Here is a 12,272-nt window from a genome sequence, read left to right on the forward strand (position 1 = left end):
CCTTCCAACTCCTAATATTCTGTGATTCCTCTGGGTCAGAATGCAAGAAAGCAGCCTGCTTCACTGGTTCAAAATAAAATAAAAATGTCTCATCCCACTATTGCGGAGAGACCAAGTTGTGCTGGGTCAGAATCCAAGGCACGGCAAGCTTTAAAAATGTCTTTTACTGATTACCGGCAACTACAATCTACAAGAGTCTTGGTAAGAGATTTATCAACTACCCTGATTTTAGCTAAGTATGAGATTATAAGGCATATGATGCCAAATACCCATACCCAGCCCAAGGATTTAAGAAGAAAGAACAAGAGAAAAGAGGAAGAATGGGAACAGAGAGAAAAGAAGAAACCAAAACAAACAAGAGAAAAAAAGGAGGGAGGTGAGGAATAGTCACTACCCTCAGTTCATGCATTGTTTCTGTGAGGACCTCCGGTGGCAGGTGTGCACTTGGCCCCTGTTGGAGGTGTCTTTTATGCTTCCATATTTGTGTTGGCTTGTAAATGTTATCCTCCTAGGAAAGCACAGAGGCACAGAGCTCCAGGCTTTTTGGGTCTATGAAAGCAATTCCCAGGGAAGGTGAGGCCCAGCAACAGCTTTCAGTCCTAGCCTCTTTTCTGTGGTGGAGGAGCTGGATATGTGGAATATTAAAGCTTGGCATTGGGAAAAAAATCGAGAAAACTTTTCGCTGAATGCTGGCTTCCTAGGGAAGCACAGAAGCACAGAGCCCCAGTGTAGGGCTGTAGTGAGTTTTCTGTGAGGGGTTTGGGGTTTTTTTGGTAGCGGGGTGGGCTATGGAGATAGCCCAGTAAGAAGCTACTAGAAGCTCACCCAGCTCCAATATTGGACCCACCTCTGACCAGGCCCAAGCCAAGCAGTGCCCCTGCAAATTCATGTATTTAAGAACAACGCAAAGCCCACCCTCTCTTGCCTCGGCTCCAACCAGCACAGCCCCAGGTGTGGGGAATATGGTCCCAGCCCTGGCCCAGCCTGGCCCTGACCAGCCCGGCCCCAGATTAAGTTCAAGCCCTGCTACAGCTCTAAAACAAGAGAGAGCACCGGGAACTCTTCAGAACCAGCAGAAAGGATCTGCAGCAGAGAAAGGAATGGGACCTAAGGAGAACAACTGTGCAGACACCAAGGTCAGTGAAAGGAGACAGGGAAGGAGGAGGATGCACAGCCAAGGTTCCCCCTACAACTTGTGGCAAGAGTGCAGATCAACCCACCTGCAGCCTATGGAGGCTCACCAGTGGGGTAGTTCCACATGAGAAGGTGGCTGCCCCTGAAGAAGCTATGACTCCATGGGCAGCGTGCGTTGGAGCAGGAAACTGCAGTCATGGGCAGACCCACATTAGCTCTTTGTGGAGGACTTTTCTCCTGTGGGAAGGGTGCCATGTGGAAGCAGAGGAAGAGTGGAAGGAGTCCTCCCCACACCATGAAGAGGAAGGAGCTGCAGAGACAGCATGGGATGAACTGACTGCAAGCCCCATTCCCATCCCCTTATGCCTCTGGACAAAGCAGGAGGAGATAAAGAAACCAGGAACAAATCTGAGCCTGGGTCAAAAAGGGAGGGGTTGAACAAGGTGTTTGACTTTAGTATCTGGTTGTATCTCTCACTGTTTTACTCTGATGTTACTCCTAACAGAGTAATTTTTTTGTTTTTCTTCCCAAGATAAGTCTGTCTTTTTCCTGTGACCTTAAGTGGTGAGAAAAAACCTCCAAGTCCTTTTCTTCTCTCTGTCAGTTCCCCACTGGACTTAAACCACTACAAGGACTGTAAATGCACTTCTGAGGGAAGGTGAGGCCCAGCATCAGCTTTCAGTCTTAGCACCTTTGGTGTAGGAGCAGGAGCCACACATGTCCCATTTCAGAGCCGAGCTCTGGCCTGAAACTGAGAAAATTGGGGGCTAACAATGGCTGCATAGGGAGACGCAGAGGCACAGAGCCCCAGGCTTTGTGGGGCTACGGAAGTGCTTCCCAGAGGAGATTAAAATCAGGCCGGGGGTGTGCAGAAAAAACGAGTCTGGAAGGTCTCCATTTTAGTCGTCCTCGTCACCCTCGTCGATGCCCTGCTGCTCTGCCGGAGGACCTCCGGGGCCTGCGGGAGCAACACCCGGCAGCGCTTGTACCCGCGGCGTGTTCGTGGCAGTACGTGAGTTGTGTGCACGCGAAAACGCGCCTCCACGGGGCCGGTTAGCTCAGTTGGTTAGAGCGTGGTGCTAATAACGCCAAGGTCGCGGGTTCGATCCCCGTACGGGCCACTCAAGATTTTTTCCTTTGAAGGCAAGAAAATCGCTGACTGTTACTTCATGTTCTATTTTGAACTTTTTTTTTTTATGAGGAAACAAACACTCAGCCCAAGGGCAAGCAGGACTTCGGTGAACGGAGTCAGCGAGCATGAGGCCGCCCAGGGCTCGGCCCGGAAGGCCGAGGTAGCCGACAATCCGCGGGTCGGGAACTCGGCAGCAGTGTGGTAGTGCCACATGCTGGCAGGAAGCGGAGGCTTCACTACCTAGCTCCTCGTTAGTATAGTGGTAAGTATCCCCGCCTGTCACGCGGGAGACCGGGGTTCGATTCCCCGACGGGGAGAAAAGGTATGCTTTTCCTCAGCCAACTCCTGGCTCAGGGGGACCTCCGGATGGCCCTTGCAAGGCTTTTCCACACCTGAACCTCAATGCGGTTCTTGCTGGAGGAAGAGAGAACAATGCCGGAACAATGAGCCCTGGGCTGGGAGCAGCGTGTAACTGTTCTTTGAAAAGACCTCGAGTAAACATCCAAGAGCTTGCTGATCTGTCCCCCACCTTCATGGCAAAGGAGGAGGTCGGAGGTCTGAGAGACTGTTTGCTGTATCACATCTTGGTCTCAGCTAACAGGAGCAGTGCTGAAAGTTTTCTCCTCAAAAGGGACAGCCAGCCTTTTGCTCTCATCAAGTGAGACTGGGACCCCAACCCAGAATCTCCCAGTTACTGATCAGTCAAGTCATGCTACATTTTGAAACTTTACCCTTTTACTTTACACATAATTAAGTGCCACCATCTTCACAACATCCTGAAAGCAGACTTTAAGGTTTAAAATAATATCAAATATTCCCTTTATTCTTCAAAAAAGTATTTCTAAAACATCCCAACAGTGCTATTTAGGCACAGATAATGCTTTCATTCCACTGGGAGAACACTTCACAGTAGTTTATCATTTTGCAGTCAAACAAATCAGCTGAAGAAGTTCTTAAGCATGCGCAGTAGTCCTGTGGGAGTATCGCCAGTCCTTCACAAGGCAACTTCAACAGGGGGGTGATAACATTAGCCGACCAATCTTAAAGAATGACTTCACGTATCTGCAAGTTGCAACAAGCCTACAGCACGATTAAGGCACCACGTAAGATTATAAATAGCTATAGTAAAACACCATGCTACAGCAGTTTGAATAAGCTGGTTCGCAGGCGTTCCTGTTCTTTCATAATGGCTCAGTGTAAGCAATCCATCTTGTTCACCATCAGTGTCAGTGCACCCAGTCTTTGGGATTGCGCAATACCTCCAGGATTTCAGCTTCTTTTGAGCTCTCTGGAGGGGTGTGCATGTACTCCCACCTGTTGGGAAAGGGAAAACTCACTCAGACTGCCCAGCTGGCTGCCACCTCTCCCACACCAGGCTGTATTCGGACTCCAGTTGCCTTTTCTGAGGATGCAAAGCTACATACACAGTTGATACTCTCACGTCAGGTAGACAGATATGGTTACAAATCATTAAGGTCAGTAAAAACAACACTGGAAGAGACAGGAGAAATGTTAGCTCAATCTTTTTCCCAACTTCTGGAAAGGCTGGAAGAACAAACAAAAAAGAGAGAGAAATGCTCCCTACTCCACAATCTGTGCAGGTTAATTTGCAAAGATCCTTTAGCAGCCTCTTGTAACAGATTAGTGTCATGAGGAAGACAAGCTAAAAGGAACTCAAAAAGAGTGAGGACACAAGCCCTAAGGGAAATTTTCAGCTTCAAATTTTATCATTTGATCTCAATGCAGTTTTTCCAGCTGCCCAGGGCAAATTTTTCCAGATGCTGGACTGGAAACACTACAAGTCCTTGTTGAATCTTGGTTTTAAAAGCACAGTTGATGAGAGACCTCTTCTTATTGAAGAGGCAATTAAGAGGCATGAGAGAGGAAGAAAATGGTCAGCAGTTGCAAAGGGATGGGTACAACCTTTTTCCACTTTTTTTCTCCCAGGAAGGACACATCCATGCTGTTAAGTGAGCTACTTCGGTTGACAAAAACAAGCAACACCAGATCATCCCAGAAACTAAATCAAAAGGTAGGACCGTGCTACACCACAAGGTGAGGGACACATCTGGTGTTGGCAGTGGGATGAAGATACATGGTATGACCAAGACTGCCTTCATGGTTAAGGGGTAGCAGGCAAAGGTCAGTTATCCTAGCAGAGGGAGGTCACTAACAGTCTTATGAAATTCATTATAGGGCCCATGCTACTCAGCACATCTAAAAGCGACCTGAAAAGGGGCATAAACAGCAAATGACAGTTTGCTTATATTGCAAGATTAAGCAAGATTGGTTAAAACCTAAAAAGGCAGTTGAAAAGAGTTAATATCAAGCCAAGCAACTGAGCGATAAAATGTGAGGTGAAATTCACTGTTGATTGATCTAAAGGGATGTGCACAGAAAATTCACACTGAGACTGAGTTAATTTTTATTGCCCAGAAAAAAAGATTTTGGCATCGTAGCAATTTTATGAAAAAGCCAGCTCAATGCTTAACAGCAGTGAAAACCAGCGAATGGCATATTAGGATTATGAAAGGATAATGAACTAAACCTTACTGTGCCACTGTATGAGTCAGCAGCACACCTGCATCTTGGATACAGGCATGTACCTTATGATGTCTGTTCCTTATCCCCAGTTCAGAAAGGACATAGAAAACTTAAGCTTAGGGAAAAGAGGCAAATGTGATCAGAGGTGTGGAACAGCTACAAACACTAAAAAGAGGGGGACTTGTCAGCCTGGAAAAAAGACAGCAAAACCATCAGAAGACTGTAAAATAAGAACTGTTATGGAGAAAATGAACAGGAAGAAAATCTGGTTAGTCACTGAAAAGTTGAATGAAGTCATCAGGTGTGAGCAGAAAACAGAGGTACTTTTTCACACAACACACAGTTAAACTGTGGAACTTCCTTACCACAGGCTTCTCAGGACATGTTGACACAAGCTCACATGGTTTCAAAGAGCTACTGAAAAAACCCCATGGAGCAAGCAGGAAAAATCTTTCAAGAGGGACTAAGCACAAAAAATCCACATTTTTTTTTGTCAGAAAATATCAAGGCTATGTTCTAGATATTTTTGTCATTACTGGCAACTGCATGAGTGTAGCAGACCAGAGAAGCATCTGCATGTATTTGGCCAGCTCTTATATCAAGTATGAATTAATGACTGTTAAAGAGACTGGACACCAGGTCAGAGCTTTGATTTAATCCTGTATTTTAATAAGAACAGTGCCTACCTGCATAGCTATGCTCTTACCTTGCAGTCAGTGGCAGAGACATAAGAATGCTTTCAATTCTTGATCCTGGTGTCAGGAGGCCAAACTTTGTACCTCTGTCATAAACCAAGTTGAACTCCACGTACCTATGGGGAGTGAAGAGATGCAACAGGAAAGCAAGTTTATTATCAGAAGCTGCTTGTGCCTTTTTCAACTAGCAGACACCAAACAAAACTGGTCTGTCCTTCTGCTCTCTTGGGTGTCGGAACGAACCCTGGTTTGGGGCCATCATCTGCATAGCAATGCAAGTGTGACCTCGTCACTCCACAAAGCACATGAAGTAACAGATGAGAGCAGACAAACTGTTTGAGGAGAGCATTCTGCACGGTGCTGCACTAGCTCACTTCTAGGCCTCAACCCTGCTGGCAAGCTCAACACCAAGTTTAGCTTGGTTATGCTTGTACTTTAGTGGTGCTGTCAGACATAAAGAGGAGCCTTAAAGGAACTGGAAGTGACCACAGAAAATGCTCTACTGTGCAGTCCTCCATGCTGAAAGATACATAAGCAGCAAGGTCAGAACAAGATTTTCTGTTTCTTGGGGAGACCTGAAAAGCAGCAGAAGTCAGACAGCTTCAGAGTGCTGGCTGGAACTCATAGGTGCCAGAATAGAGAGTTTTCTGTCCCCAGCACAGAAGCAGAGCAGTGACAATTCAGCAGGGGTTATCTTAGTAACCAGTACTGAGGTATTAGTACTTAACATAGGCACAGGAGAGGAGAAGCACTTATCTACTTGCAGAAAAGGAGAGCTTAGCCTAGCCAAGTAACCTGCAAACAGATCCAGAGAAATAAGCAGCCCTTATGAGCCGGTTCTGGCTGCAACCTAAAGAAGCTATTCCCACTTATAACCTTATAATATTATAAGCTATTCCCACTTATAACCTTAGCATGATCCTGAGAGGCCAATGCTGCCAGGAATAGCCTCACCAAGTTAAGCATATCTGCTTATTTGAATAATTGCTGCAGACCAGTGACCTAAACTTGAATGCTTATGGTCTTCCCTATCCCACTTTCACAGATTTCTCTGCAGAAGGGGCAGAAACTACAGACTCACCAGTTCTGCACAAAGCACATGGAGTCCCATTTCTCCATAGGCTTATGCAACCACAGAGCAGAGAGAAAGGAGTACAACTGTATCTACCAATATACTTAACCTTTTGCAGCACTATCAGTTCTTCACATAAATAAGCATCCTCAAAAGACTTTGGACGGTGCAAAAAAACCAAAATCCCTCTGTATCTTTATTCCTTTACAGAGTTCACTGCATCCTCATTTCAATGCCAAGATCAGACAGAATAAATATATAAGTAAGCTGAAAGTTTTCTTGGGTACAGTTATTCTATGACTTTCTGGAGTTTAGCTTCACTATTAAATAGGAAGCACGACTCCCTCACCCTATGCTCCTCATGTCATGGGGCAGTCCTATATCCTGCATCACTGGGTTGCAGGAGAGGGCAGGATTGAGGACACCACACACCCCTTTGCCTGTTACAAAGCTGCAGCTTATCTTGGTTTTTGGAGGAACTGGAAACTCAGGTATTTTGTACAGGTTGCTTGTGCTGCAACATGGGAGAGTGGGGGATACAGATGAGGGTGTGCTAGTACCTTCTTTGCACCCTCCCTGGCAATCTAGCATTGGATCTCAAAAATAGTTCTGTATATAAAAATGTTGAAATTCTCTGGCAAGCATAAAAGCAGTTGTGCAAACTTAGCCCACACTACAACAGGACATAAACCCTGCAAACATGAAGAACGAGCTCACTTTTTTCTCACCAGCATAATCCACCTCTAACAAATTCTTTTGCTACCTCAGTACTCACCGTCCTCTCCGAAGCTGCTGCCACAGCTTTTCCTCTGGTGTGAAGGAGTCATGGCAATGCCTTTTCACAATTGGAATGTAACAAGGCACAACAGCTTTGGCACAACTCTTCACAAACTGGAATACTTCCTCCTTGGAGGGAGAGTCTACATCATCAAAGAATATGCCTCCAATCCCTCTTCGCTCGTCACGGTGCTTGATATAGAAGTAGTCATCACACCTGGAAGAGGTAGCAGACAATTATTATGGTCCATAGTATTCAAAGAAATGAACAGAACTCCAAAGAGGATGTTTGGAGGCAGAGGATGGCACCAGTGAAATACTGATGAACAGTCAGTTCCTGCAGTGCTGGGTGCCGTACTGTTTCACTGACTGCTGAGAGCCAGGATGGTACAGCACCATCTGGAAAGCACTCCTGCATTAAAGCCCCCCTCTGATGAAACAGTCTCCGCAAAGCTATGTATCACCACATAGTCAATGAAGACATAACACTCAAACACCATGGCAGATGCTTCCATGTGGAGTGATCCAATCCATATCCTCTACTTGCAGGGAAGGACACCTGATTTCAAGAGTCTTTCTAGATTTTATTCCCAGAACTATATATAGATTCCAAATTATTTGTACAGTTTTCAGATGAACTCAAAAATGAACTTGGAAGATAATTTCTTTATTCTTTTGCTATTCTAGTAAAATAATTGTCTTTCTGCCTTAAAACTCAAAAGAAACTATGAACCCAAGACCAGGTAAGCAAGTCACCATCACTGAAAGAAAAATCGAGTCAGCTTCCCTTGGAAAAAGGCCTAACAGTTATACTTGGAAGATGGAGCCATTCTACCAGTGGCTTTTCATGGCTCATGTTCAAGTTTATGAAGGAGTATGTGCAGCCTATCCTACAATAGGGAGGCAATTAATCTCTTTTGTATTTACTGAGACTATGTAGGTGTGCAATTACTATAAAATAGCTGATTCATTGTACCCACACCCTATCTTGCTCACAGTTGCTTGCTTGGGCAGCCATGCTTTGCAAGTCTTCATTTGGGGGGGAAAAATGGAAGGGAATGCAGAAACCATCAACAACAAGGAAACCCTACCTTCCTTTAGGAGTAGTTTTCCATGCAATGTATCCATCCACAGTCGCTGTTTTCAAGCAATATAAATGGCATGGCCATAGCAAGAGAGACATGGAGATGTAACAGATAACCTATGCTATTGTTTTTATTCACTGGGATGATCAGCTTTTTTTTTAATAGCAGCAGAAAGAGTTAAGAAAAAAGGGTGAGTCAGAAATGCAAAAGACAACAAGGTTGACAAAGGCTTAAAGCCAGATCAGGAAGACAGCAGGTAAACATAACAAGAGCTTTTATATTTGAGAAAGGTAGGAAAAGGACCAATGCTAATAGTTAGTAGAAGCTCAGAGGAGATTCACACTGCTCTGGCTCTGAGAACTGCATGCCCCTATGCAGCTGCTGCTTACAGCAAACATTCACACTGGGACTGAGAAAACTGTCTTTGTCCATGGGATACAAGTAGTTCTTCCCTGCGCTGCACTCAGACTAAGAACAAGCATCCTCCTCTCTGATGCCTGCAGCTGGCATTGCTACCCTACTTACAAACAAAGTAAACTTACTGCAAACAACCAGATCATTACGGCAAACACTCTGAACCACCATGCAAAAATTCCTTAGACAACAAGACCATAGTCTTAAGGTTATAAGATGTGCTTCTCTGATAAGTGGTTCACACCCAAGCTACAACACCCACTTTATCTCCTGTGCTCAGACAAGACCTGGTAGCCTACAGAAGGGTAACCCGTCCTTCATGGATACCACAGCTTGGAGCAGATAGGATTATCAGACACAAAGCAGCAAGCCCCCACTGAAGAGTGAAGAATCCCAATCATCCCAGTCTTTCAATTCAGGAACAACATTCGAAGTTTGCATCTTTAGAGAATATGCTGTTGAACTCTCAGTGAATGTGTCACTGGGAAAAAAAGTACAACTCCATCAAAATTATGAAGCTTCTACATTAAGGACAAGCTCTCTTACCTACCTGGCAAACAAAAAAAGGGGGCGGATAATGAAAGTCAGACTGAAGGTAGAAAAACTGGAGTGGGATTTTCAGAACTGCAGCTCTGGCTCTACTGCTCACACTGAAGTCATGCAAATTTACCATGAGTTAACTCTAAGATTCACTGCAAGTCCAGGGGGAAAAAGGTCTTGCCCTTGTTTAACACCAGGGGCTAAAAGGAATTTTTAAGTTGCATAGTGAAGTCTGTGACTTATAAAATCTTGTAGTGTCAGCTTGGTTATTATTTGGGCTATAGACTTATGATCCTAGTTGTCAGCCCTCTGATTTGAAAAGCTCAGGCCTCTGTAAACACGAGACTGTTTACATTTTGTCTTAGTACACATCTGCTGATTTTCATTAGGGTCTGCTGATACCTACCAAAAGGCAGAACAAAACCTACTGTTCCCAGAGAACACTGAGACTATCCTGTGCTGCCTTCTGCTCCCAACAAAAGGAACCTGAGCGTGTCTCTCCCAACATACCATTTCTTGTACTTGGGATACAGCTTCAGGTCATGTTTGTCACAGGCTTCTTTCAGAGTCTTGTGAAAATGAACGGCATCCTCTTCATTCAGGTAAGTTGGAGTGAGGTCAGTCCCACCACCAAACCACCACTGTTTAGTTCCTATAGGAGAGAGGCAAGCAGCAACAGTTTTCTTTTAAACTTCCAAAGGGAAATATGTTGCTAGTGGTTCACCAAGAACTAACAACTACTTTTACAGTACAAAACAAATTCATTATGGTGGTGTTCCTAAACATCAATCATAAAAAATTTGAGTTCAAGGTAGTGCAATGACCAGTGACTTCGGGACGACGTGAAGCAAATTTCAAAGCAGTGAAAACTGTTCAGTATTTTGGACCACTGACCCTGACTACAGGATATCAATTTCACAAGATGAGCTGGCAACTCCTATTCAAGAATCCAGAAACATTTTACTGCATGCCAAAGAAAGGAAACATAATTATTAAATCCAGGGAAGTAACCGAACAGAAATGATCTGTAATGCTCTGGCAAAATAACGGAAAGAAAACTCTTTGAGCTTCTGACAGTACATACACTGTCACAAAGCACAGATGGGCTCTCAGCGTTAGACCATCTAGCCCAGAGTCCTGCTTCTGACAGTGGCAAGTTGCAGAAACTCGGGGAAAACAAGGCACAGTGCACATTGAGAGCAGTGTTTCTGACAGTACGTCCTCCTGACTTCTGAGACAAAGGTACATCCTGACCAGAGTGCTTATCAGCCCTTCACAGACCTTTCTTCTAATACATTCTAGACTTGCTTCTCTGAATATGCTTTACACTTATTTATAACCTCCAACACCTAAATAATATGAAACCCGTGATGTATGCTGCAAACACAGTTATTGTACCAGCTGCACACATCACACTGATTTTACAAACTGACAAATGAAGGCTCAGACTTTAAGAGATCCAGCGCAGCACAACAGCCTCATAGCACCGCTGGGAACAAACCTGGATCAGTTCTTAACCGCCTACCTTAGCCATGCATCCACACTTCCTTCATACAGAACCATATGTTTCATGCATACTTCATAGCATTATAGTTCTTACCGTCCGCTTCCTCAATTTCAAAGTATCTGTAGTTGAAGTGCATGGTTGGAACGTGAGGGTTCTTTGGATGGATAACAGAGCTCACACCCATGGCGCAAAAAGGCAGTTTCCCTATAAAAAAAGATGCACAGCTAAAAAACCTTCAGTTTTTAAAATAACTTAATTTATTATCCTTTAAGGAACATCACTATTTTTCCTCAGGTTCCAGGGTACCGTTCCACTGCAAGAAAGTGCGTCACCATAATTATTAACCAATGTGCAATTTACTTCTCATCCACACACTTCTGTGCACCTAACTAAATGCTATTTTGTGGTATTTGTCCTAAAACACAACAAACTGTTAAAGCACCCATTAAATGAAGATCACTTACAATGTAAGGCACTGCTACAGCTTTCCACAGCCCCAGTCATCTGAGTTACCCTTTGCTACACAAAGGCGGACTGAATCCTCTTTAGTCTTCAGGTCTTCTTGGTTCTCTCCCTTCATCTCTTTAGTCAGTAACTCCTGCACTATTTCACTGTTGAGCTACAGTGTTGTTACCGAGAAACAACCTGTGCCTACAGTGCACTGCTTAAAGCAGCAAGACAAATTGGGACGCACTCCAACACCTAACTTTTCAGGGATACAAAAGTCCACATGCCAGGCTTGCTGGTTAGAAACCACCATGATACAGATGAAACCCTAGAGTGCTGATCAGTCTGGCTTCCCCATGTTCTGCTCAAAGGTCAGCCTGCTTTCAGAGTACCCACATGGAAACCCTCGGGTGAACGCGTCCCGGTCCCCTACCCCACCTCCCCGCCGGACACCTTACCGTCTTTGGCCTTCAGAGACTTCCCCCTGCTGCGCATCTGCCGCGCTGCCTCCTCGGACAGGAGCCCGGACACGACAGACACGTTCACGCCCGCCTTCTCGAAGACCTCGCCGTCCTGCAGCACGCAGCTGATGCCACCTCCACCTGCCAAAGCCAGGGTCACACCGCGCCGAAGCAGGCGCCCCTCGGGGTGATCGTGTCTGGGGTGACTCCCGCGGCCCCCCACCCCCGTACCTTCCTTCCTCTCCCAGGTGTCGACGGCGAAGGTGGCGCCAGGGTCCACAGCGGTCAGGGCGCGGCACACCTCTCCCAGGGTCACACCGCGCCGAAGCAGGCGCCCCTCGGGGTGATCGTGTCTGGGGTGACTCCCGCGGCCCCCCACCCCCGTACCTTCCTTCCTCTCCCAGGTGTCGACGGCGAAGGTGGCGCCAGGGTCCACAGCGGTCAGGGCGCGGCACACCTCTCCC

General features: G+C 45.6%; 1 protein-coding gene and 2 non-coding genes across 3 annotated transcripts; 2 read left to right on the top strand and 1 right to left on the bottom strand.

Annotated features, from left to right (window-relative positions):
- Positions 1-2,181: 2,181 nt before the first annotated feature.
- Positions 2,182-2,255, top strand: TRNAI-AAU. Its single transcript has one exon. It is a non-coding gene; the product is annotated as a tRNA-Ile (tRNA).
- Positions 2,256-2,511: 256 nt separating this feature from the next.
- TRNAD-GUC lies at positions 2,512-2,583 on the top strand. The gene has a single exon. It is a non-coding gene; the product is annotated as a tRNA-Asp (tRNA).
- Positions 2,584-3,057: 474 nt separating this feature from the next.
- Positions 3,058-12,205, bottom strand: CPOX (coproporphyrinogen oxidase; the record flags this gene model as incomplete). Its single annotated transcript, XM_010179200.1, has 7 exons — positions 3,058-3,580; positions 5,517-5,621; positions 7,353-7,571; positions 9,904-10,045; positions 10,994-11,104; positions 11,806-11,949; positions 12,040-12,205. Coding segments are annotated over 7 exons (975 nt in total), but the record flags the coding sequence as incomplete, so codon positions are not given.
- Between the last annotated feature and the right edge of the window lie 67 nt (positions 12,206-12,272).

This window comes from Mesitornis unicolor, unplaced genomic scaffold, assembly GCF_000695765.1.
Source record: "Mesitornis unicolor isolate BGI_N332 unplaced genomic scaffold, ASM69576v1 scaffold27252, whole genome shotgun sequence".
Classification (NCBI taxonomy): Eukaryota; Metazoa; Chordata; class Aves; order Mesitornithiformes; family Mesitornithidae; genus Mesitornis; species Mesitornis unicolor.